Source organism: Gossypium hirsutum, chromosome D03 (genome assembly GCF_007990345.1).
Source record: "Gossypium hirsutum isolate 1008001.06 chromosome D03, Gossypium_hirsutum_v2.1, whole genome shotgun sequence".
Lineage (NCBI taxonomy): Eukaryota > Viridiplantae > Streptophyta > Magnoliopsida > Malvales > Malvaceae > Gossypium > Gossypium hirsutum.
Window position 1 is genome coordinate 23,109,929 of NC_053439.1, and position 27,653 is coordinate 23,137,581.

Here is a 27,653-nt window from a genome sequence, read left to right on the forward strand (position 1 = left end):
CTTCCATATGAAAGTAGATTCATCAAGGTTCGATTACATAATTTATTCACTATTTAATTCCACTCCTACGAATTCTTGTGATTTTTCCAATCCACACCACTGCTGCTATCAGCTTCTGTTTTCAAAGTGAACCTTACCTAATTTGGGGTTTCATGGACCAACTAGGGCCTTGTCATACATAAGCCCACATATGATCATACTTAGCCATTCTAGTGGCTGATCATTTGCTCAACACTTCCATTCCAACATAGTTACATCATGAAACCATCTATACATTCATAAATACGAATGGTCTAATGCCATACTCCACTTCTACAAGCCATCTTCGCATGGCTGTACACTTATACATTTCATAAAGTACTCGAAAGACAACAATGGGTAGTCCTATACATGCCATAACAAAATTCAACCAAAATAGTACCCAAAAGAGCCTTTGATAGTGTGGGCGACTTCGACTTCAAGATCCCGAGTCCGATAGCTGGAGAACCAAAAATCTATAAAACAGAGGAGCAATGTAACGAGTAAGCAATTTATGCTTAGTAAGTTTGAGCAAGGAATTCCAGCATGCACAAAGAATAGCACACATTTAGCTAAACGGAATATTTCATAATACGCAATTTACCGATATCAAACTTGCTTCACAACATTAACAACCCTTATGTACATACACAATAAACTAACTTGGCCGAAGGCCGGTAGCTCGTTTATCAACTGAGCGAACATTTATTTGTAAGGGCTCGATTAAATTCAACACATACGTAACATATCCCCATATTGGGATGTTTTTCGAGTATTCGCTGGAATTTTACAGCAAGCTCATTCATTACCAAATCCGTACCTTCGGGATTTAACCGGATATAGCTCCTCGTTCAAATGCCTTCGGGACATAGCCCGGTTTTAGTAACTCACACAATGCCTTCGGGACATAACCCGGATTTAACAACTCGCACGAATGCCTTCGGGACTTAACCCGGATTTAATAACTCGCACGAATGCCTTCGGGACTTAACCCGGATTTAATAACTCGCACGAATGCCTTCGGGACTTAACCCGGATTTAGTATCTCGCACAAAGGCCTTCGGATCTTAATCCGGATATATTCACTTAGCACAAAGCCTTCGGGACTTAGCCCGGACAGCATTCAATTAATCATGCACATCTAACAATAATTCATAGCACATTCATATTTCATTTTCGTTTACGAAACTCAAACACAAGGCACATATTGTCCTTGCACATTCGGCTCAATAGCCACACATAGAGCATGATTTAATCACATCGAAATTTAAGCTCTCTTACTCAAGAACTTACCTCCGGTGTTGTCGAACGATTCCGCTAGCTATTCAACCACTTTTTCCTTCCCTTTATCGGTTTTATTTCCCCTTTGCTCTTGAGCTTAATCAAACAAATAAATTGATTTCATCATTTTAGGCATCAAAAGATGAACACAAGGCACTTAGCCCATATTTATACATTAGACATTAAAGTCTCATACATGCAAAAATCATGCATCAACACCACATATTAGCTAATTTCTTGCCCTTGACCGAATATGCATGTCCATTTTTGGGGTCGATTTCAACACTTAATACACACATGTACACACTAGTAAAGCATCCTCCCCCTTTTCATCAATTTAACACATGCATTGCTCATTAACATGCAAAGTTACATTCGGCCTTAGCACAATCTTGCTAGCCGATTCTTCTCCATTTAGCAACCAATGCACATATGTGCTCACACAAAAATGCTAAAAAGGAGGTTCAAGAATCAACAAGCCATCATCACATGCATCATTAAAAAGCTTCATATTTTGCATGCAATGACATTAACACAACCTCCACCTAGGCCGAATCTTAACTCATCCTCTTGCCTCATCACCACAACATCAAACATCAACCAAGAATGATGCATCCATGGTCAAGTGCCATTTCCATCACATAGCAAGATTTAGACCATGGGCTAGGTAGAACTCAAGCTAACAACTAAAACATGCATGCCTCTCATGGAACATCATCAAACATACCTTAGCCTAGCTACATGCATGGCCGAATCTCTTCACCTTTCTTCTTCTTTCCTCCTTAAAATTTTTGGCCAAGGATGAACCAAAGGATGAGAAAATTTTTCTTTGTTTTTCTTTCTAGTTTTTGGCAAGCATGAAGATGAGAAAAGGATGAACAAAATTTCCCCTTTCTCTTGTTTAGCTCACGGCAATGGGGGGACAAACACCACACACACATTTTTTTTTCTTTTGTTTTCCATTTCTTTATTACCCATACTCCTTATTTTATTCTTCCACTAACAAAACATGTTTCATGACATGTTTTGCCCATCCTTCCTTGTCATGGCCGGCCACTACTCATTAGGGGGGGGAATTTGACATGCAAGTCCCCCCTTTGTCCACATGCACTAGTAGGTCCTCACACATTGACCTATCACATTTTAGAATTTTCTCACATAAGTCCTATTGACTAAATTCACATGAAATCAACCAAATTGAAGCTTGAAATTTTCACACATTCATAATTACATATTCTACACAATAAGTATCACATTCAAACATTTCGGTGACTCGGTTTAGCGGTCCCGAAACCACTTCCCGACTAGGGTCAACTTTGGGCTGTCACACATGTAACGTTAGTAGTAATACTAGAACGATTCCAATGTTACAAACAATAAGTGGCACCTAGCAATGTATCATTGCTACCTAAGTCACAAGAAATCATGATTCGACATAACCTTTTTATGATTAACCTTCCATGCAATAATCCTTAAGTCCTTTATCTCTGGATTGGACACAAGTCATGGAATAGTCACACTTGCATAGTCCATTCCATGTTCATTGATATCTTAAGTAGACTATGATATACAAATAAGTATGACATCTCATATCAGCTTATTTGAGCATGGCCATGCTTTTCTAGTCTCACTCAATCAAGTGGCCTAAGATATTACTCCCATTATGTAGGAGGGACTTATCCTATATCGATCAACCATATCCCTTTACACAGATCGTGGTATATCCAACATCAGCCTTTATAGAACAACCAGTTACGGTGTACGTTTGACTGTATCAAAATATACAACTCACGATGTTGGGATTATGATTATCTCAAATCTGAGGATCATATACATATTAATCATTATGAGTAATGTTGTGACAATTACATAATAATCTAAGAAACATACTCATAATGGGTCAGTCCAATATGTTGTTCTCTAACACACATATTCATGCATCGATTTTGACATTCGATATCAATGACAACTCTTTATCATGAATCAACTACATGTTAGTATTAATGCATTATTGTTGTCCTAGCCAACAATAATACTTGAATAAGGACCTTTTAAGAATAATCATATTATTCTCAGGACATTATTATAAAACAGTTTATTTATACACACAGAAAAGAAACTGAAATAATAATGATAACTCCTTATATTAATAAACATGATAAATCAAGTATGTTATTACAACCATCTCATGATTGATCTTTGGGCATACTCTAACACTAACCTTGTGGGTTATCTAAAAAGTTAGGAATTTAAAGGGGTAAGCATTTAAAGCCCAGTGTGAATTCAACATCAAGGAAAGTAGTAATCAAGTCATACCTTTCATAATTATAGCAACATGTATATTTAAATAGAATTTCACATATAGCAAGGTGTATGAGAATGTCAGTGCAACTTTTCAAAAATCAGTGCAAGTTTTACAAAATTTTCCTACCCATCTCCGCTACACACCAATCAAGAGTTCCCCCAGAACTTGTCCATCCAATAACACTCCACATTGTGGCCAAGCCACTCAATATCGTTGTGGTCAAGCCACTCGTTAGTGTTCTGGACAAGCCATTCATATCGTTGTGGATAAGCCACTCAATTTTTGTAGTAAAACTGTCAAGTCTTCCTCCTTTCATAATCAACCCAACTTGTGATAGCCCGAAATAAGGCCTAATCAGAACAGTGGTTTCGTAACCATAAATTTGAAGTGAAATAGTTTAATTTTATAATTTTTTATTAATTACCGATTGATTGAAATATTGTGTGAAAATATGGATAGGAAATTTTAATGATTTACTGCCTAATTGAATTTTTAGGACTAAATTGAGAAAAATGCAAAGTGTGTCTAATTAGTGATTAAAGAACTTAATTGAATTATTGCATGAAATTGGAACTGTTTATGTGGCAAGTAGACCATAAATTAGTGTTATGGACACATAAGGGTAATTCTAGAAAAATATCTAAGTAAGTGGCTCAAGGGTATTTTTGTCAAAATTGAATAAAAGACAAAATAAGATGAAAACAAGTGTTCATCTTCTTCAAATTAGACCCTTGCTGCCGAAAATTTCATGTCACCATAGCTAGGGTTCTTGATTTTTCTAAGCTCAATTGTAAGTGATTTATTGCCCCGTTTTTAATTATTTTCGTATTTTTATGCTTATTGAAGCTCGAATTTCATGTTTCTACCATTTATTTTAAATGAAATTGAAGTTTAAAAAATTTACCCATTCATGATATAGTTGTAATTTGATGAGTGATGATAGATAATGAATGATTGAAGTGTTAATTACGAGTTTTACTAGATGAATTTCGATAAAAATGTTGAAAAAGAACTAAATTGTGAAAGTTAGCAAAGTGTGCATAAAGTTGTGATTTTGTGAAATTGAGGGCTATTATGAGCATGAAATATGATTTAGTGAGGTTTGAAATTTAAGAAATTTAGTGAATTTTATTTTTACGAGCTTTGGGGTAAAAGTGTAATTTTTGAAAAGTTATGGAAAAAAATGTAAGTTTGCCAAAATATTGTGTATGAATTGTATTTGAATGAAATGTTGATAAAATATATTAAATTGTGTTAATATAGATCAAGAAAAAAGGAATAGTGAAAGTGATCGGGGAAAAGAGAAGGTTATCGACTAATTTACGAAAATAGTCGTTTTGCATCCGAGGTAAGTTACGTGTAAATAATAGCAATATATTTTTATAAATTGTGAATTATATTTGATATTTGAATTAATATTGAATGTGGAAGGAAAATTGTTCAAAATTATTCAAGTGATAAAGTGTTTAACATAAAGTGTTAATTGTAAATTCCCGATTGAACTTAGGAATAGAAGTGGATACAAGTGACATGTCACTAGAGACCAATGTTACAGTGTTACAGTGAGTCTCGGGTGCTGGGTGATCTAACATGTGTTGTAGACACCTGACAACTTGTATGAGCAGGCTCGTGGACATTTCCAGTCTTATTGATCAGTGGTAGCTTCGGCTACATTTCAGTGGTAGCTACGGTTACATATCGGTGGTAGCTTCGGCTACATATCAGTGTGGCACTTATGTGCTAATTCTCTACGTATTCGTGTATATTCCGAGTGTTCAACAGGATTAATAATGAGTTAAAGTGAATATGAAATGAGGTGTGTATGCAGGTACATTTGAAAGAATGAGCATATGTGATAAAAGCTAAGTGTGTAAATGTATATGCAAGTGAATTGGTAAGATTGTGCATATGTAAGTGATTGAAATCGCTAAGAAATGTATTGATTAGTTATACGTTAAAAATGTTAATTAATAAATGAGTGCTTATTGTTTACATGTAACTTACTAAGCTACTAGTAGCTTACTCCTTTCTTCCTTTCCTTTGTTTTATAGTGTTTTGAGCTTACTCGAATTGGGGATCGTCGAAGCTTCGTATCACACTATCAACAGACATCTCAGTATTATGTGATTTCAAAACATTTAAAGCTATGGCATGTATAGAAACTTATTCATGTTGAGTATGTTCATATGATATGGCTAAAGATTAGCTATTGAAATGATTAGTAAAAAACATGTTTTGGTGTTATATATGTTTAAATGCTAGCTAATACAAAGAAGCAATTTTTGGACAGCAGCAGTAACGTGATTTTAAAAAATCACCAAAAATATTAGAAATGGAATTAGAGAGTGAATGATATATAGAATTAAAAATTATCAAGTCTATTTTTACATGAAAGAAACGGTTAGGCAAAGGAATTTTATATTTTGAGATATTTGAGTTTTAGTGAGATCAGAATGGTTTTTGAAGTCCTCTGTTCTAACTTTAGAAATTCATTAAAAATTGTATAGAAAGAATTATGGGTCATAATTTATATGTATAGTTTCCTTAGTAAGTCTATTTTCAAAATAATCAAACGATAACATTATATGAATTCTTTCCAATGAGATAATTGATTTTTAGTTACAAGAGGTCAGAACTGTTGAGCATTGAAACATGGGAGAATTTAACAAATAAACTGTACAAATTGGTTAAGCCAAAAATTCTGGAAATTTTATGGTAAGAAGATATATGAGTCTAGTTTCAGAAAAAATTTATGAATATAAATTTAAAGTTTCGTAACTCGAGTTATAATTAAATTAGTGACAGTCGTGCAGGTGGACAGTTTTGTTGGGAATAGTGAAATTAATTTTAAAAGCAAATTTTTGTGTTTCGAACTAGTAAGTTAAGTCAGATAAGGCCTCGTGCTTGACTCCAGAAACGGTCTCGAGTAATGGGGTGTTACACAACCCCATGCATGTGATATGGTATATGAACAATATTATCAGTAGGCATGCTTAACATGCAAATCAAATCTAATATCAACATAGTCGGCATACTTAACATACAAATCATATCTCAGTTTATCATTGTTGGCATGTTTAACATGCAAATCAAATATCAATTAATATAACAGTAGCATGATTAAAATATATATCATGCATAATCAATTTCGCCATAAAATCATATGTCATGAGAATTGGTATATACATATCATTTCACATTAATCATTTAATCACATCACTTATAACATACATTCACCAAGATAGTCAGATAGAAATACTTGTATTTTTCCTTTTTTTTTTCTTTTGGATTTAGCATCCCTTTGAAAAACTTAATGTATCCTCAATATTTCACACATATAAATCTTAATCAAAGTCTCAATCTTAATAAACATTATTATGATTTTTATCAATAAATCATAATTAAATTTTCTGATACATTAAATCCACACCTCAATTTGTAGATCTGATAACTCGATCCCAAATTCGATTCCAACTCCAAGGGAAGAAATCTAGTCTTGAATCCTTTTTATTAATAAATTAATACTATGTTAAAATGGTCAAACAATCCATTAAAGTCTCTTTACAAAAATCGAATGAGGAGGCTTCCTTATCTATCTTCCAAGTGAGAGTACTCTTCCTAAGGCAAGAATATGAATACGAGCAATACGGGGAAGAACACTTCACATGTGTGTAAAAGCATTACTAGATTCGGCATTAATAAGTGGAAAGAAAAGATTATCATCGGAGTTTAAGGATCACTTACGAAAATGACTAGGAATAGATGAATCATTGATCCGATGTATTATAAGTTCAGTCAGTCACATCTATGCCTCTATCTTTGGAGAGTTATCTACTCCGATGCTCAAGAGAAAACATCTCCCCAATTGGACTTGATAGATGACATATTAGTCTTTCAATCGGTTTGCTCATTTCTGATTGAACTAAGGACATGTTTAGGTTCATCTACTAATATACAAAGGGTATTAATGTAGTTTATGGATATTATTAAACCAATTTGTTTGAAAAATACAAGTATATAAAACGAATATACTACACTTAGTGTACTAGATCCAACACAACCCTCAACAATGGATTTTTGAGTCGTAATGCCCTTGATTTCCATTGGTCAGCAGGTGGAAAACCATTTCCAATAAGGGAGTTGCCCCATCCCACTTGTATTTCGTTTTGCGTTAGGGGTTTTGGACTTAGTCAAGGAAGTAGTTATTCCCATATAAGCTTGTGTAGATACAAAATAATAGTTATATAGATACAAAATATAGATATAAAATATAGATACAAAATAATAGTAGTTATTCACTTACGGGTTTTTTGTGTATTCAAAATAATAGTTATATAGATACAAAATATAGATATAAAATATTCTACTGGTTATCCAAACTATTTGAAGCTTATGGATTTTTATTTGTGCTTTCAGATTCACATTTCCAAACTTCCATATTTTGTTATGGGTTTTTAAAATATATTAATTTTTATTTAATTATTTGGAACCTATTTAAACCATTTAAATCTCAATTTTAAAAATGTTTTTATATAAACTGAATTTTCCATTTATTTTTCAATTTTTATAATTATATATAATTCTATATAATTCTATATTTTTAATATATTTCATATTTATATTTGAAGATACTAATTAAGATTCAAAATATGAAACTTTATACGAAATTATTTAAAATGTTTTTAAATTGTATATCAAAAATTAGTTTAAAATTATTTCTCATAATACATTAAATAATATGTTGGAAATGTTTTTTTTTTTTGAAAATTATTTGAAAATGTTGTTGTACTGTATATTTATTAAGGGTAAAATTTTCTGAAACTAAAAATAGGACTCCACACGCACAAATTATATGAATTTTACTATTAACTTATCACCGGTTGAATAGGTATAATCCTTTCCTAAGTTTTTTTTCCTTGTGCTCACAACAGAACCTCTCCTACACCACACAACACTACCGCATTCGGAAGTTTTGTCAACCCACACATCTCATTTCAGAAGTCCCCATCAATCCCCCACTCATGTTAGGCATAATATTTTTTATAGGGTAAACTACATTAATTATCCTAATATTTGTTTAAAATTATATTTCAGTCACTCTACTTTTAAAAGTTACATAATAGCCACTAACATTATCGAATTATTAGATCTTTGTCACTTGTTTGTTAACTACCACTAAGAAGATGATATGACACGTTAATTTAAATGATTAATTACTAATTTGATCCGTGAACTATAATTAAAATATTTTTTAAAAACTTTTTCTTAACAATATTTCTAAAAAGAATCTTAACAAACAAATAAATAAATTATAAATAATTATAATTTATAAAAATGCTACATATATTATAAATAATTTTCAAAATAAAAAATATCTTGTACCTTCTCTTCTTCTTTTTTAATTTATTTCTCTTTTACCATACCATAATTGAACCTAAATCTAAACAAATTAAGTGAAAAAGGAGGAACTTTGAAGCAAACCCATTATTATTCCTATATTTTCATTTGATTGATCCTGGGGCACAAATAATTAACAGTACCAAAAGCAATAATTTTTACATTTTTTGTTCAATATTTTTTACTTTTTAGAACTAGAAGCAAAAATCAGAGTCTAAAGAAGTCAAGAAGTTTAGAGATAAAAAAAATTATGCAAGTTCAAGTTAACCGGAAAATGGTAATAAGTTTGATTAACAATCTTACCAAAACTCAAGGGTCAAATGCATTTTGAACAATATGTTCCAGAAGATATGCAGGAATGAAGAGCTTGTTGAGAAGGCTGGGAGAATTACTCCAAAAGGTAAGATTTTTTAAGGCGAAAAACAACGAAGATTACAGTACCAGAGACTGTGATAGCTGCTGCTAAGCCCACTCCTTGAAAACTCAAGCCATACTGATACGGGGTTGCGTGCGGACCAAGATCGAGTTGCCAAGTCACGAGAAACTCCTACGAAAACCCTAAACAATTAGATCTGAAACGAAACAGAAAATTAAAAGATTAGATTTTTGAATTTTCAGATCTGAAATAAAATCCCCAAATCAGCAAAGAATCAAATTGAGAATAGAAATAAGTGTTAGGGTTCTTGAAACCCTCAAGGAGATTGTGATTCTGCCCAATTGAACACCAAGATAGTTTTCCCCAAATTTCGACAATCTAATTTCACCCAAAAAGAGTATGGAAAAACCCTAGAAATTGGGGAATTTTGGGCTGATTCCTTAAGATAGAAAAAGGCTGAAAACACAATAAGAACAGAAAATAGATTAGATAATGATTCAGCACAAGTAGAAATAAAGAAAGAATTGACAGTAAGAAATTAAAAGATAAGTCCTAAGAAGCCTTGAAATCTCGAAAGATCTCACAACTCCCTTCAAACGGCTCTAATCTCCCCTCCAAAGAATATCAATGGCAAGAAGAAGGTTGAAGATGGCTCCCACAATCAAAAAGATTGTTAAAACAACTTCTAAAGAAAACTCAAGAGAAAATCCTTGAAGAACTCAAAGAGAATTTTCACTCAAATCAAATCTGAAATTTTCAATGTAATTGTAATGTAATGTAGGGTGGCTGGCCAAGCCATATAAATAGGCCTTTCAAATGTTTTCCTAATTTAATTAGAACACTAAAACTAAAACTAAAAAAAAAACTCCTAATTATTTTAATATGGAAATTCGGCCAAGGGTCTTTTATTTGGGACTCTTGGATAAACATTTAAACTAAGTAAAATAAATAAATAAATAAAAATAAAACTTTACAACTTGGGCCACTTTGACAATTTGGCCTGATTTTCAACTAAGTATGGGTGGATTTCTTGATTGGGCTTGGAATCTTCTTATTGGGCCTTGCCCTCAAGAATTTGGGCTTTTGTGACTCGTATCACATACTTTTAACCAAAATCTCAAAAAACCTCAAACGAAAAAGATTTTGCAGGCTGAAAAATCCAAAGGAATGGATTAAGGTTTAATCGCACAGGAAATGTCAAGACTGAGTTTAGTTCATTGAATATTTTATAATTTATTTACTTATTTGTTAAGATTTCTTTCAACTTTTTTTACATTATTGTTAAAAATTTTCTTTAACAAAAATCAAATGACATTTTCTTATAACATATTTGATAATGATAATGACCGTTATGTAACTTTTGAAAGTTAAGTGAACAAAATATAAATTTAAACAAAATTAGAGACAATTGATGTAGTTTACCTTATTTATAATCATCCCATCACTCATAATTGGCTGCCCTACAAGACAATGCATACCCAAAGAAGACGACAACAAATATATGTCTCAAAACTAAAGGCTGTGATAGATTTTCACTTTCATTGTCGTAAAAGTAAAAGAACTCAGATTTATGACACTCGGTTCAAAAATAAACTAAATTACTCTGTCAAAAAGAATAAGAAAACAAAAACTAATCAAATACAAAACAACTGGATTCCTAAGGGTGACAATTCTGCCCGAGAATTTCAGCATGCCACACTCAATGGCAATACCCATGCTATAGTTTCATCTCTTTTTCTCAATAAACAAACCGCTATTACCTCAGGAGAGATATACAACTCAATAAAATTTTACTGTCCTTGGCAGCTCCATTTCATTAAATAATACAAGTTGGTCGCCTCAAAATGGGGAGGAAATCATTGATATCGAAGTGCTCGATGATAAACAGAAGCCCTTGCGGACACTGACTTTAAGAGTAGACTGCAAAATTAGAATAGACTCTGACAAACCTTGACCTCAGATGCCTGTGCCTCCAACACAGCTTGCCCCGAAGGACTTGAGCTAACAATCCTCATTGCTGCATCAAATACAGCTTTTTGGTACAGGTCGTCTTCCATCTTCTTAAGGATTTCCCTAACCACATTAAAATCTAATCCCCCAGGCAATGCAAGTTTCCCAATTATTTCTCCGAAATTATTTGGTGCTTTTGGTAAATCAATGCCAATATCATCCAACAAGGCACCATAGAGCAGACACCCCGTCCCTATGTCTCTAGCTGTAAGAACTTTCTTAATAAACAAGTATTCTATAAGCTTTGAAACTGGCTCGACACAAGGTGGGATTTTCTCCAAGGCAATGGAGATCGCTTCTTTCACAACCTCGGGATAGTACCCCGGAGATTTTAGTTCCTCCACACACTGCAATGCTTCATCCAGCAGCCTAACACTGAAATATTCCTCCAACAGTGCCTTTGTTTTTCTACTAAGTTCATCTTGATTCAGTCTTGAAGCTGGTGTAACTGGTTTCTCCAAAACTGGAGACACAGCAGCCACCAGAACAGGTTTGGCAGGAAGAGAAGGTTGTGCCACAGGAGGGGATGAGCTTCCCTGCAACAGGGCACTTGTCCTACCACTCATTAGGCCACCACTACCTTGAGGCAACAACCTTGGATTCACTGAAGTTGGTTTATTGATTGAAGGTGAAGGAACACGCCCTCCAGGTAGCATACCCAGTCCATCACCCCTTGGCATTGATCGTGTTCTAGGAACCTCCCAGTTATCATTTTCCATTCCAGGCATACCAGGCATTCTCCGAGTTCCCGGCATTCCAGGCATCAAACCCCCAGTACCAGGACGAGTTATGGGAAAACCCCCAGGACTCATTGGACCAACAGAAACAATACGACTATTTCTAATACTTGCAGTAGCACCGGGACGCAGCCCAAGATTTTTTCAGCTTCAGAATGGATTTCAGTAATTGTTTTGGCTTTCACCTGCAAAAATCAGTTAAACACGAGTTTGATATCAAAACCCATTAAATTGACATGTCAACAACTTCTTTCTAATCCAATACAGGACCTTAATGGCATTTAGGAGTGTTACCTCTTCACGCCTTGGAACCCAATTGTTAGCACGCAGATCAAGAACATCACGAACCATAAATCTCAGTCTTGAAGCAAGCTGAGGATTTGTGACCAATTCCTTCAGTCTATTGAAATATGCATCATTTATGCGTCGTGATTTCAGGCTCTCATCAAGCTGCTTACCAATAGTATTGAAGAACTGACAAATTGCTTCAACATTCTCCTCCACAGGGCAGCCTTTAGTATCATGGCCCAAAAGTTCCTGATTGACAGAACAGGAAAAAATGATTTAGCATAACCTACTAAAAATCCAAGTTCCACCAATGAGAAAGGAAGTATTTGGCCATAACCTGCACGATGTGATGGACTATCTTCTCAGGTACCATTTTTTGCTTCAGAAGCTCACCAATTAAACGAATGTTACCTAGAGTACGATGTTTGACCAACCTTTCTTTTTCCCTACGCTCCATCTCTAGCTCAGGGGCAGTCATCTGCGCCACTTCTTCCCTAAGCTTGTCAGCTCCCTCAAATGCCTCCTGACAGTTATTCAAGAGGACTCGCTTAAATGTAATTTCTTTTTCACCAGGTTCATCGGATGGGAATGAAGGGAGCTTATCATTGAGATCAGAACATAAAAGAGCATACATAGGACAAAATGTGGGTTCCAAAACAGCCTTCTCAAATATTAGAGAAATAACCCCCTGTAAAGATGCAAAGCAATACCATCAGTGATGTCACCTTACAAATGCAATAACTAGAAAAGAACACGATTAGATGAAATGTATAGAAGAGTGTAATTTATAGAAATACACACAAATACACACAAAAAAAGCACAAAATAAAATAGAATAGAAATGTAGAAAGTGATAACCTTCAAGATGTCAGCTGATGTAATACCAGAATCAATAAGTTGGCCCTTCAGAAGATCATACTTCTCAGGAGTCAGCTTGTTCAATATCCTGGACAGAGAAAAGTCATTCAGAATAACCAGTAATACATTCTCATGCAAACTCGATAAAAATGCACATAGGAAATTTCCTAAAAATGGAAGTCATCTCGTATTAAGTATCTTCCAGAACTAAAAGCTTCAATACCAACCATACTAAAGAAATTTGTTAACTCTGAATTTAAGAACCATAATATTCCAAGGTTGAAAGTTCACAGAAATGCCAAGTATAACTTGAAAACAAAAGAAAATATTCTTACTACACAAATTTACGACAAAGATTATTGGCATGCTATTATGCTTAATCTAAAGATCAGATCCTAAACAAGATAATAAAAGCAACGTATTTTTATGGTTTTGTGACAGAAATAGAAGAGCATATGTGATGCAAGAAAACTGCTATGGTTTCTCAACAGGAATCAGCGACACATATATGATTAAAAAAACATATTTTCAGTATGTTTACCCTTTAACAGTCTTTAGAACACGATCCTTTTCAGATAAGTTGCCCCTTCTAGCAGACCATGGCACCTCAGCCTTCACCAAAGCTGGAGTTTGTCCCCCCTAGTTCAGCCAAATGAAAACAGATGTTAATGCCAAAGCCAAATGACAGGCATAGCTTGCAGCAGGAATAAACTTGCCTCTCGCAGGAATAAGTACAAAGCTAAAATGAAAACTATAAGTGGAAGAGTTCCTTGAATGTTATCCTTATAGAAAAAATTAATCATTGGAGCTGGTGCAGGCCGTGGGATGCAAGCAACTGATATGCTTCGCAACTAATGCACAATAATGCAACGAAGCAGAAGCAAATGAGTTAATAAATAAAAAGAAGATAAAATCCCAAATGTAGGGCTATTTATGTTGAATCATCTCATGACAAAACAAAACAAATTTAAAGAAAATTAAAAGCAATCATTACTATTGCAATTTCTTGAACAATTGCTACAAGAATGATATAAATACCTAGATTTTAAGTGGAGTGGAATTGTCAATGCAAGCACTAATTCCTAATATAAATTCAGCTATAACTGTTTTGAATACCTGCCCCACCATCCAAAAAGAACAATTCTGGCAACAGCGAACACAAATGATAAACAGCTTAAGCCACAGGAAATATTATATAGACAAAAATAGATCATATTATGTTATGTCAATTACCAGTTGGTTAAAGGAGATTTGTGCTTGACGATTGAATTGACTAGCTTCTGGTTGCTTGGAGTCATAATGGTTCCCCAATTCTCTATCATGAAGTGATTCCCAGGACCTCTCCTCTCCGTCAGATGAAAACTGTGCTGAACGGTTACGCCAATCACGATTGTCAGGCTCAGAGTAACGGTTCTGACTTTGATTTGGTGGCTAGAAAAAGTCAAGGATGAAGAACATGCTTTAACAAAGAATGATTGCTTGGCAGTAATATAGGAAAATAAAGGAAATTCCTCAAGGCAGTTAATAGATAGCAAAATAAGCCAACCAAAAAGTAAAAAAGCAAAAGAACACTTAGAACTCACGTTACTTTCTCCATGAGTCCGGTTCTGATCTTCACCAAAAAGTTCCACTTCAATTTCTCGTTTGATTTTAAGAATCTCGTCGGAAACTTCTACAGCCTAAAGAGAAAGCAAGCAGCATAATCAGATATTATATCACACAATAGTCAAAGTGCCATTGGCTTCAATTTAATAAAACTGAAACAGATTACTAACAACACTAAAAAACTTACATGCTTGATCAACTGAATATAATTGAAACAGGATACTGAATACATAGAACAACTTTCATGCGTGCAAGCAAAAAGCAGAATTGTCCTTTTCTGGTTGATTTATGGAACTAAAATGCTATAAATAGTCCACCGATGCACAGATAAAGCATTTTACTCAGCACAAGTAAATAGAATTACCTCCCTAAGCTTTAGAAGCTGGTCCCTAGTGTACTGCACACGTTCACGGCCCTCAAATCGTGAGTCTCCAGCCTACAACAGTAAAGCAAGTGATAACTTCAGATTTTACAAACCAACAGTATGCATCATGTTAAAATTCAGATAAACTATCTACAGAATAAATAAAACAACGAAAGAATCAAAATCTAAAAGATGGCTTAGAACATACAGGACTTTTTTAACATGGTTACTAAAAGATTAAACTTATTTATCCAATGAAAACAATGTATGCTACCAAAGTTCTCAAATAACAACCAAATAAAAGGACATCGCATAGTTGAAATCTCTAGATTATTGTATCATAAGGAGGCTGTCAAAAGACCCAATCTTTTGTTCTTCATAACCTTTGATATGACTTAGGCAGTGGACCATACAATCCCAATAGAACAACACACAAGAAAACATAAAGTGGCAATTATAACAATAAATTATGCTCTCATACAAACCATTAATGGAGATTAAAAAAACTCCACAAGTAGGTTTACTTGATCACTATGTATCCAATTAAATTGCATATCAAAATATCACCGTACATTACCATCAAAATATATCAAAATATCATCGTACATAGCCATAAGAACACAGAAAAGAGGATTAACCCACAATTAGGAAAAATCTGTATAAACAATATGAAGTGGTCCTTTATGGGCAAAAAAAGCTCAGACATGACCTAAAGCCATCACAATTTACCTTGTCCATGTTTACAGCAAGCAGAAATACTAAGTGCCCAATGAAGAATTAGGGCAAAGCTAATTCTACTAATAGGCATTTCTATATTCATTCGTTGGTAAGTGCTAAAAGAAATTCGGAGAATACCAGGTTTGCTACTAAGAGCACAAAGGAATAAATTAGAGCCTTTCAAACAAAAAACAAAAGCAATATTTATCTCAAACGTAAGTTATAGAACCAACAATAGCAATGTAAACTCAAATCTACTTGCTAATATCGTCGATCTTCCAAAGTGCACAGCCTAACTAACAGCTGGCAGACTAGCAATTTAAAAGGAACAACCATTCAAATCCAATACCAAAACATCTAAAAAGACCAACCCAGACAAAATCAATCAGAACCCAATAAAATAAGAGATATAAAAAAGACTAGATCCAGAAAAACTGAGATATGGGTTCTGAATAGAGAAAGGATAACAAGATAGAACCTTGATAGAAAAGGCGGGAGGAGCACCAGCATGGGGACGAAAGACGGGAAGATCAGAAGAAAGGGAACCAAAGGCTAACGAAGAGGAGGAGGATGAAGAAGAGGGAGCACCAAAGAGTCTGCTCCCTCGACCACCACCAGGTCTTAAGCTTAACACCATCTGATCACCCTGCTGCATACCTCGGTCTTTTTGACAAGAAACTCAATCTCCGTCGTCGGATCAGAAACAGAAGCGATGTGTAAAACACTGAATCTGAATATAAAGAGATCGAAAAATAAAAATTAAGATTTGGGAATATAGAGAGCCAAGAAACAAAAAATAAGATATTCCCTCTCTTCTGCGGGAGAGCAAAGGGAAGAGAAGAGAAAGGAAGTATGTGAGGACGGCAGACACACACCAACAAGAAACCCTTATTTTGGAGATTTTATTATTTTTCCTTTTTCTAGGTGATTTGGAAAATACGCTTCCATCACCTTCTTTATTTGTAAATAGTAAACCCCCCGCCCTCCCCTTTATTTTTCCTTTTCCAGGTTTTTTTATTACACTATTCGGGGTGAATTAAACATATATGCTGTTTTTGTTTTAAAATTGAGTAAATTAGGGCAATGTTATATTTTTTTTTCTTGTAACGGTTACAAGTTCAAAGATTACACTCTATCCCTCATATTTTTTTCTTATATAAATTCCTCTAAATTTCATTATTTTGAATATGAATTTATTCTCTCAAATATCGATTCTCAATTCTTTCAATATTTTTTTTCTAAATTATATTCTATTTGATTTTATTTTATTCCTTATAATGTAAACTGGCAAATCAATTTATCCGGTTGGATGATAAGTACATCTCTGACATTCAATTACAAATTATAAGAAAATATTATTAAATTATTTAATTTTAATTAGCTATTTATTATGTTGTTAACCTTATTAATTTTTTATGTTTATATAATCAGGTCTAAGATTGGATTTTTGAGACATACACAATTTAAGTGTGAGTGCATTAGTTGCAATTCATGGACACTTGCGAGATAAGAGACTCTCATACGTGGCTCGCATGCTCAAGGGACTAAATTGGATCCCCCACTTATCAGTGTTTTGGTGGAAAGATGGAGACCCGAGACACACATTCCATCTTCTCTACGGTGAGTGTACATTTGAGGACGTTGGTTTAAAACTCAGTCTACCAGTCGATGGGAAATTAGTTACGGGGCTAGTGGCAAGTGTCGATTGGAGTGCAACATGCGAGCAACTACTAAGGAAGGTATCGAACAAGTTTAAGGGTAGTCAGATCGAGATGAGATGGTTGGAGGGCAACTTCAAACATATAATGGCCTCCGCGAGTGATGTTGAAAAATAACAATTCGCGTGCGCATTCATCTTGAGGTTGATCGGGGGTCTACTTATGCTAGATAAATCTCGAGAATTGGTACATTTAAGGTGACTATTACTACTAGTTGACTTGAAAAAAGTGGGACGACTCAATTGGGGATCATCGGTGCAAGCAACATTAGACTGAGAGATGTGTCAGGCGACAAAACTAGAAAAAGTTAAAATTGACAGTTGGGTGCTTATTCATCAACTGTGAGCATGGTATCGATTACCATTTTTACAGCCCGAGGAGACCCCTTTATGAATTCCCACTTGTAATATGGTAAAATTCATTTGATAATATAATTACCGTAATATTTATTTCATTATTATAAATTTGAAAAAAAAACATATTATTTGAATAGGTGGAACAATTGCACGAGACACACAAGTATACCAACCGAGCTCGAGGAAATCTAGCTAGCATTAGATCAACAACCCATACTACAATATTTGAAATTAAATATCAGGCACGTGTTAAATTTTATAAATTCGTACTACAGTTTGTATGGATGCCATATGCCGATCCATAATTCAAGAATGCATCTTGACTGAATTTTTGACCAATCATAACATTTGGCATGTCAAAGTGCCATTGATCATTTTTGCATCGGTTGAGATGCACAAATTCAATCAAGTGATGCGATAGTTTTAGGTGTACGATGTAACACCCCTATGCCTGCCAGGACAATTGGCGAACCAAGGTGTTATCGAAAGGTTTATGGTTGCACGATAAGAAAAAAAATAAGGTTTCACTTCTAATTTAAAAAGACAGTGAATTGTTATTAATTAACGCTCAATGAGCTCTTAATTGTAATATAAACCAAAGAAATAAATACGAATACGTACTATCATATATAGAATAAAGGTTTGATATTTGGCGAAGTGATAGTGTCAAACCTCTTACATAAGAGAACTGAACATGGGTGTAAACTAAGTAAAGAGAAAATACAATAAGAATAAAAATAGAAGCTAGTCAAGCCTACATGTTGCCCCGATATTTACATTTACAAAAATTACAAAAGGGATGGTTCACAAATGAGGCCACGCTCTGGCTAAGTCTCTTCTAAATATCCGCAACCTAAGGTACCTGAAAGATGGAAAAAAAAGAAAAATTAGGTAAGTTCAAAATGAACTTAGTGAGTTCCACTGATTTATAACCTTTTTGCATTAAAAGGGGAACACATCAAAACATCATCATGCAAGTATGCTAAGAGTTAATAAGTCAAACAGTTCATCATAGAGGTGAACTAAAACATTCAACCAATATGGTGTCCCCTCTTGCCACAGCTCATTGCTTCTAAGGTGCGCACAATAATTCCGCTCACACATGTCATAGCTCGCACATTGACCACAACTCACACATGGGTGCAACTCACACATTAGCATAGTTCACATATTGACTACAGCTCGCATATGGGCACAACACGCACAATAACATAGCTCGCGTATATTGACTACAACTCATAGATAGGCGCAAATACACATTAGCATAGCTTGCACATTGACTACAACTCGCATATGGGCATATCAAGTGTTGGATTGCCAGTACACCCCGTGGCACAACGAAAAAAATTTCGACGATCATTAGCCATGGATCCATGTAGGAAGAACAAATCGGTGCTGAAACAAGGGTTGAAAAATATACCTTTTGAAAATGAAAAGTGACGAATAAAATTGTTGATAGGATCCCATTCAGAGATGTCAATTCCAAGCCACAACAATAACGTCTCAGCCTCTACTTAATCCACCAGTCAAAGAACGAACAACAACAACCTTTTAAACTTTTTCAAAGAGTATTTTAAAAACGGCTGCTAGACCTTTTGTTTTATTTTTCTCTTAGTAATCTTAACACATTAATGGATTCTTTTCCTTTTATTTTTTATATCATATATATATATATATATAAAAACAAGATTATTCCCTTATTATTAGACAAACAAATGAAAAGTCAAGAAAAAATTATCTTATTCCAAAAGAATATAACTTTCCATGTCCATTTATATTTTGACCGAAATTATTATAACTATTTATATTAATAATTTCGATAAACTATATAGAATTAATATTTTATATGAATCAAATTCATAAATTAATTTTTACTATATTCTTTATTTATGTACAACAAGTTTGTACGTATAATGTGTTCAATATTTAACCATCAAATTAAATTAACTCAATTAATTTAAGTCATCTGATAGCTAAATTGTTAACTCAATTAATCAAACCGAAATTTTCAAGAGGGGGTGAATTGGCTTTTAAAAAATTTGGTGGAAGCAAGGGAATAATATGAAACAATCAACACAAAGATTTAAAGTGGTTCAGCCCTAATTTCCTATTCCACTACCTTAGCTTTCCACAACTAAGGATTTTTTCAAATTTACTAATTTGTTCAGCCTTTGAGGACAAGGTTTAACCTTACAACCTTCTTAAGATTTCTACCCCAAATCTTAAGATAAACCCTCTCAATGAATTAAAAAGAAGAAAACTAAGAGATAATCCTCACACGATCAAAGCGTTTCCATATTAAGCACAAATAAACTATAATACACTTGAGCAAAAGAAAGACAATGAGAGCTTACAAGTGTATACAAGAAAATTATGGAAGTACTGAGTACAAAAGGTTGTTTGATTGATGATTTTGCTTGAATATGCTTTTTTGTTGTTGTAGGAACTTTAGAAACTAGTATTTGTACCCCTTAATTGATTTACAATCATTGGGGTTGTTGTGGTAGTTAATAGAGCCGTTGGGGATGTAAAAACAAGAGCACTTAATACACCTGCAATAGCGAGTATCAATACCAGATAAAAAAGTATCAATATTTTTGTAATAAATGCTAAATTCAATGACCGTTGGAGTTTAACTATCAATACCAAAAAAAATTTATCAATACTTTATGAAAAAGTATCAAGACTATATCGATAATTTGTAAGTTTTATGAAAAACATAATGCCATTTTGGTACCGATTTTCCAAGGGGTGTCAATATTTCAAAAATATCGATACTTGGCCAAAAAGGTGTCGAGAAGTTTTTTCCTGGAGCAATACTGATTTGTTTGAAAAACAATTTGAGTTGTTAAAACCATTTTAACTTGATTTTAAAGTTGTTTAAAAATTTTTCTAAGAGTTCAACGTAAATATTCAAAATTTTATATCTTAGACTTCAATTTGAAAAATCATTTTGTTAATTTTGTTCAAGTTTATTTTTTATTCAAAAACATTTCAATTTGTTATATCAAAACATTTTATCAAATAAAGTTTGGTTTAACAATCTCCCCCTTTTTGATATAACAAAACATTTGGTAATTTTGTTTTTGAATAACTGCTCCCCCTTAATAAAACTCATTTTGAATTTAAGGCCAAAATAAAATTTGACATATAATTTGGCATTCATTTTTACTTTAAGGAAAATGGTCACATAATTTGCATTACTTTGCATATGGTTAGCATAAAAGAAAGTAATCAATCAATTTACCATAAATTTACCTTTTCTTCTCCCCTTTTTGTTATATCAAATGACAAATAAAGCTTAAGACGAAAAGTAGTTAGTTCAACATAATAGATAGATAATAGTGAATGGGCAAGGAACTAAAACAGTAATGTATCTCAAAATACCAATAAAACAATAATGTGCAAGAAAACATAGATATAGGCATAAATAAATAAATCTAGGTGAAAATGTTATAAGTATGAAATGAATGACTTAAATCTACTATAATCATCATGAGGAGAAAAGGGAGGTGCTGAAAGGAAGCGAGCTAGGAGAGACGTCATTTATGTCTCCAATGTTTATAGTCGAGTGTTAACTTCATCTCTAAGTCCCCGTACATCCTTGCTCAAAGAATGGATAGCGTCGAGAATAACACCATTAATCTCATAAGATGGTTGAGTAGCGTGAGAAGAAGAAGCCAATGGAGGAGAATTTTCAGGTGAAGGGACATGTTAAAAAGTGCCTTCATCATCATCATCTTTATTGGTAGCCGGATGACCAGCCATAACCCATTCACCGGATTTGGCATCATAGTGATAGCCGACATGGTGAAGTGCCCCACAACTAAGAGGTTGGTGAGAATTAATGGGGGTGTCTCCATTAGTACTAATCCCTAACCTCCTAAAAATATATGACAAGTAAGTGCTATGGGGAAGGGTAATGTTGGTATTCATCCCTCTCTCGGTAGCCTTAGTGATATCATTAAATAAGATAAGGGCAACGTCGAGATGCTTATCGAAATGAAAGGAATCGAGTCACCAATAATCGGTGTTTCAAAGCTTGGCATGTTTCTTGATAGGGCGAAGATTCCAAGTAATAAACAAATGGAGGACACGATCATGGGGGTTTAGTTTGATAGCTAACCCGGACTAAATAAAAGGAGCAGGATTAAAATGGCCTTTTTCATTGGGGTCACCTCCGGGAGGCAAATAAAGTAAACCACCAAACTCTTCTAAGGAGAGATGAATAGGGGTATTCATTAGAAAGGAGGTGATAGCTATAATAGTTTCGCCAAACTCATCATGTTCGAGTGTGACATTTGAAAAGAAAGCTCGAACAATATTATAATAAGTTGGCTAGAAAATTTTAACAAAATCCATCCAACCCCAATTTTTCAAAATAGATAGATAGGCAAAATTAATCCCTTTTAACATGGCTATATTGACTACCCTCGACTCCCAAACTCGCTTAGATGCAAAATTTTGATCAAAATGTGTACGTAAAGCATCATTATGAAAACATACATTAAATGAGGATCTAAGCCCACTAGGTTGTTAGGAATAGGATACACCGATTTTAGGCTTTTTCTTAAGAGCCATTGTATCTATTTAGACACTTAGAAACACAAGACTTAAAAAAACTTCTTTGGGGAAATTTAACAAACACTTGGTAGGCAATGGTTTTGGGTAAAAATTTTAAGAAAAACTTTAGAGACCAGTAACTTCCTACAACAAAACACAATATATATTGTTCAAAACAACCCAATAGTTCATCAAAAATCAATATTTTAACCTACATTACATAAAATCAAAAGTTTGAAAATTTTAGGGTTTGCCTTCAAAGTGTGGAGAACTTGAAAAATCGTGAGCAATGTTGGAAAAATCTTGATGCAAAAGTGTTTCGGAGCGTTTGAGTACCAAGATTTTATGAAATTTTTTTGAGGAATATTGAGAGAGGAGAAGAGGGTTTTCGTAGGAAAGGAATAAGGGCTTAGGTTTTGTTTTATAAAACTGGTTTGAAAGCAGTGCAAATCCCTTTTAAAAATATCCATAGTATCAATAATTTTCCACGAGTATCGATATCTTTATAAAAAGTATCAATAATTTTTACATAGTATTGATACCAAATTGCGATTCTGTTTTCCAAGTGTAGTGAAAATTGCAAAATTGAGATTTTCGAGTCTTAAGAGTTCCTAAAAGTCCTAAAATGACTCTAAGATCATTCCTAAAGGTTTCATATGCATGGGAGTGCAAAATGTAAGCATAATGCATATAATTCATGAAGCAAACTTAGATTTTAAAGAAAAATGACTAAATTAGTAAGACTAAGGCTAATTTAATAAGTTTAAAAACATTACAAGAGTAAGTCATGCTAGATAAATAAGGTCAAAATAGATCAAATAACCACATAAAAATCCCCTATCTTTTTGCATATATTGGCCATAAAAAATCATGCATAGACACTTTTGCAATCATTTTTTAAATCATATAACATTTTGAAAAATAACAAAGTGCAAAAGTTAATTTGAACATAAAATTAATGTAAGGTAGTAATATCTAATTCTCTCCTAAGTGTCCAAAATCTTTGTCTAATGGTTTTGTAAAAATGTCAGCTAATTGATTAAAAATGTCTATATATTCTAGAACTGCTTCAGCAATTTGGACATGATCTCCAATGAAATGATGTCTTATTTCAATGTGTTTAGTCCTAGAATGTTGGATGAGATTTTTAGTGAGACAAATAGCACTAGTATTATCACACTTGATAGGAATGGTACCTATATCAATTCCATAGTCCTTAAGTTGTTGTTTCATCCATAAAACTTGAGCACAACAACTACTGACAGAAATATATTCCGCTTCAGTGGTGGATAATGCAACACTGTGTTGTTTCTTTGAAAACCATGATATTAGCATGTTGCCTAGGAATTGACAAGTATCGGAGGTGCTTTTCCTATCTAATTTGCATCCTCCAAAATTCGTATTCGAAAATGCATGCAAGCTAAAGGATGAGTCTCTAGGATACCAAAGGCCTAAATTAGGAGTGTCTCTAAGGTATCTAAAGATTCTCTTAAGGGTTTGTAATTGTGATTTCTTAGGACAAGATTGATATCTGGCACACAAGCATACACTAAACATAATGTCGGGTCTACTTGCGGTAAGATAATGCAAAGAACCAATCATTGACCTATATAATTTTAAATCAACACATTTACCTTTCTCATTTTTATCAAGCTTTGTAAACGGGCACATAGGAGTAGCTTGTGGTTTGAGAGTGTCCATCTCAAACTTCTTGAGCATTTCCTTTGTGTACTTAGCTTGATTGATGAAGATGTCATCCTTTCTTTGCTTGATTTGGAGTCCTAAAAAGAAATTTAGTTCTCCCATCATGCTCATATTAAACTTACCTTGCATTAGCTTAAAAAATTCTTGACAAAGAAGATCATTAGTAGAACCAAAAATAATATCATCAAAATAAATTTGAACTATTAATAAATCCTTGTCTTTTTTTAATAAACAATGTTGTGTCAACCTTCCATTTACTAAAATATTTTTCAATAAGAAAATTTGATAACCTTTCATACCAAGCTATAGGAGCTTGTTTCAAACCAAATAAAGCTTTTGAAAGTTTGAAAATATGGTTTGGAAATTTAGGATCTTGAAAACCGGGTGGTTATTCAACATACACTTCTTCATTTATAAAACCATTTAGAAAAACACTTTTTACATCCATTTGATATAATTTGAAATCATTAAAGCATGCAAAAGCTAAAAGCATGCTAATGGCTTCCATCCTAGCTACAAGAGCATAAGTTTTATCATAATCTATTCCTTCCTCTTGAGTGTAACCTTGAGCAAAAAGTCTAGCCTTATTCCTTACTATGTTACCACTTTCATCTAGCTTGTTCCTAAAAACCCATTTACTACCTATAGTAGATTTATCATGAGGTCTTTCAATTAGGGTCCATAGTTTATTTCTCTCAAAATTTATTTAACACTTCTTGTATAACCAACATCCAATATTCATCATTTAATGTTTCTTTGATACTTTTAGGCTCAGTGCATAAGATAAATGTAACAAAATTACAAGTATTTCTAAGAGAAGATCTAGCAGTTACTCATTTTGATGGATCTCCCAATATCTTACTATCCTTTACATAGTTGAACTCTCTTGGTTGAGTGACTTCCCTTTCCTTTATTGTAAGCTCTTCTAGAGCATCTTGTGTTTGTTCTTGAATCTTCTCACTTGATGATTGATCCTCTCTATCATTATTATTAAAACTTTTTGCATCATCTCATCAACACAAGAATCCTTTCTAGGAGGAGGGTTAGAGTCATAAAAAATGTATAGACTCTTCTACTACGAAAGTTCTTTTGCTAAACACTCAAAAAGCTTTAGAATTTAAAGAATAACCAAGAAAACTGCTTCATCACTTTTTGCATCAAATTTACCAAGATTATCTTTGTCACTGTTTAAAACAAAACACTTGCATCCAAATGGATGAAAATAGCTAATGTTAGGCTTTTTATTTTTGAAAAGTTCATATGGAGTTTTCTTTAAAGTAGACCTAATCTTTACTCTATTAACAACATAGCAAGCTGTGTTTGTGGCTTCTACCCAAAAATATTTTGGTAAATTATTTTCACAAAGCATAGTTCTAGCCATTTATTCAAAAATTCTATTTTTTCTCTCAACAACTCCATTTTGTTGAGGGGTTCTAAGTGTAGAAAAATTATGACTAATTACATTTAAGTTGAAAATTTTTCAAACCGAAGATTTTGAAATTCGATTCCATGGTCACTTCTAACACTAGTGATAAAGTAACCTTTGTCATTTTGATTCATTTTTGAAAATGTGATGATTTTTTCTAAAGTTTTATCTTTAGTACTTAAGAAAAGAACCCTAGTAAACCTAAAATAGTAATCAACAAACACAAAAGAGTATTTTTTTCCACCCAGGCTAGTTGTCCTAATTGGATCAAACAAGTCTATATGAATTAGTTAAATAAATCTATTAGTTGATACATCATTAATAGGTTTAAAGGAAACTCTTTTATGTTTACCCTTAACACATACATCACAAACTTTATCTAATTCAAAATCAATTTTAAGCAATCCTCTCACTAAGTCATTTTAAACTAGTTTATGCAATATGTTCATGCTAGCATGTCCTAGTTTTCTATGCCATAATAAAGAATTATTTTCATTTTTAGCAACAAGGCATATAAGTGAATCATGCAAATCTTCAAAATGCACCAGATAAACGTTTCATATCCTATGCCCTATAAGCATAATCTTATTAGACACAATGTCAACTATTTTACAACCTTTAGATTCAAAAATGACATTGAGACCACTATTACACAATTGACTAATACTAAGTAGATTATGCTTAAGACCACTAATATAAAGAACATTTTCAATAAGAGTTAAAGAGTTTTTACCAATACAACATATTCTTTCTACTTGTCTTTTAGAGTTGTCACCAAATGTGACTACTCTTCCATTTTTAGGCTTCTAATTGAAAAATGGCTCTTATCACCGTCATGTGCTTTGAGCATTAACTATCAAGGTACCAAGAGTTTTTGAGTTAATTTTCCACTTTGAAGTAATGCTTCTTTTCCTACAAACATAGAATTAAACTTTGATTTTTGGTACCCAAATTCATTTGGAGCATTAATTCATATAAATTTAGTCCCTTTAAATATCCATTTTGAAAGGATGTCTTTATCTTGAGAACTTATGAGTCCTTTGGGGACCCATATACTTTTAATAAGTTTTTCTTTGTAAAAATTTTGGGGACCTTTATGTGTATAGAAATTAAAGCTAGTTTTGACAGAGTTTTTTTCTGAGTTTTCTCCTTTAAAAAATCTTTTTGGTAAAACTTTGTTGGAGTGAGCTTTTCCACTCTTAAGCAACTCAAGTTGCTTTTGATGATCATCATGAACCTTTGAAAGAAAATTATGCAAGTCTTGGTTCTTTTTCTCAAAATCATTTATGATTGCTGGCATATCATGAATTTTACTTTCAAGTTCATGATTGGCTTTGGAGAAGAATTATTTTCATCCTTTAATTTTGACATAATTTCTTTGTATTTTGAAACCATTAATTCAAACTCCAAACCCAACTCATCATAGGCATCTTGTAACTCATCAAAAGAATAAAAATATGAATTGGATGAGTTAGAAGTTATCTTAGAGTTGTTGATGGCCATAAGGCAAAGATTGACTACTAGTTGATCTTCATTGTCGGATGAGTCCTCATCACTCCAAGTAGCAACATGAGCCTTAAGCTTTTATTTGCTTGACCCTCTTTTCTTCCATTGAGCACAATCAAACTTGATTTGTCCTAGTTTCTTACATTCATAGCATATGATAGGGTCATGCTTCTTACTAGATTCAATCTTGAGTCATTTATTCTTTTTAAATTTTCTTCCTTTTTTGGACCTCATAAACCTCTTGAATCATGTTGCAAACATGGCCATCTCTTCATCCTTATCCACATCTTAATTTGAATTAACTTATTCTATTGTGGACTTGCGCGCAACATCAACCTTTTTCTTTTCAACTTTTTCTTCTCTTTTATTCATTCTATTGAGTCTCGTTGCTTCAGTGAGCAAGGAACCAATTAGCTCATCTAAT

General features: G+C 33.4%; 1 protein-coding gene across 1 annotated transcript; it reads right to left on the reverse strand.

Moving 5' to 3' along the window:
- Positions 1–10,879: 10,879 nt before the first annotated feature.
- On the reverse strand, positions 10,880–16,949 carry LOC107950683 (eukaryotic translation initiation factor). The gene is given in 11 exon segments (XM_016885577.2): positions 10,880–12,267; positions 12,270–12,309; positions 12,419–12,661; positions 12,750–13,100; positions 13,271–13,358; positions 13,812–13,909; positions 14,387–14,413; positions 14,504–14,701; positions 14,854–14,949; positions 15,240–15,311; positions 16,435–16,949. Coding segments are annotated over 11 exon segments (2,352 nt in total). The 5' UTR covers positions 16,612–16,949; the 3' UTR covers positions 10,880–11,305.
- Positions 16,950–27,653: the final 10,704 nt, after the last annotated feature.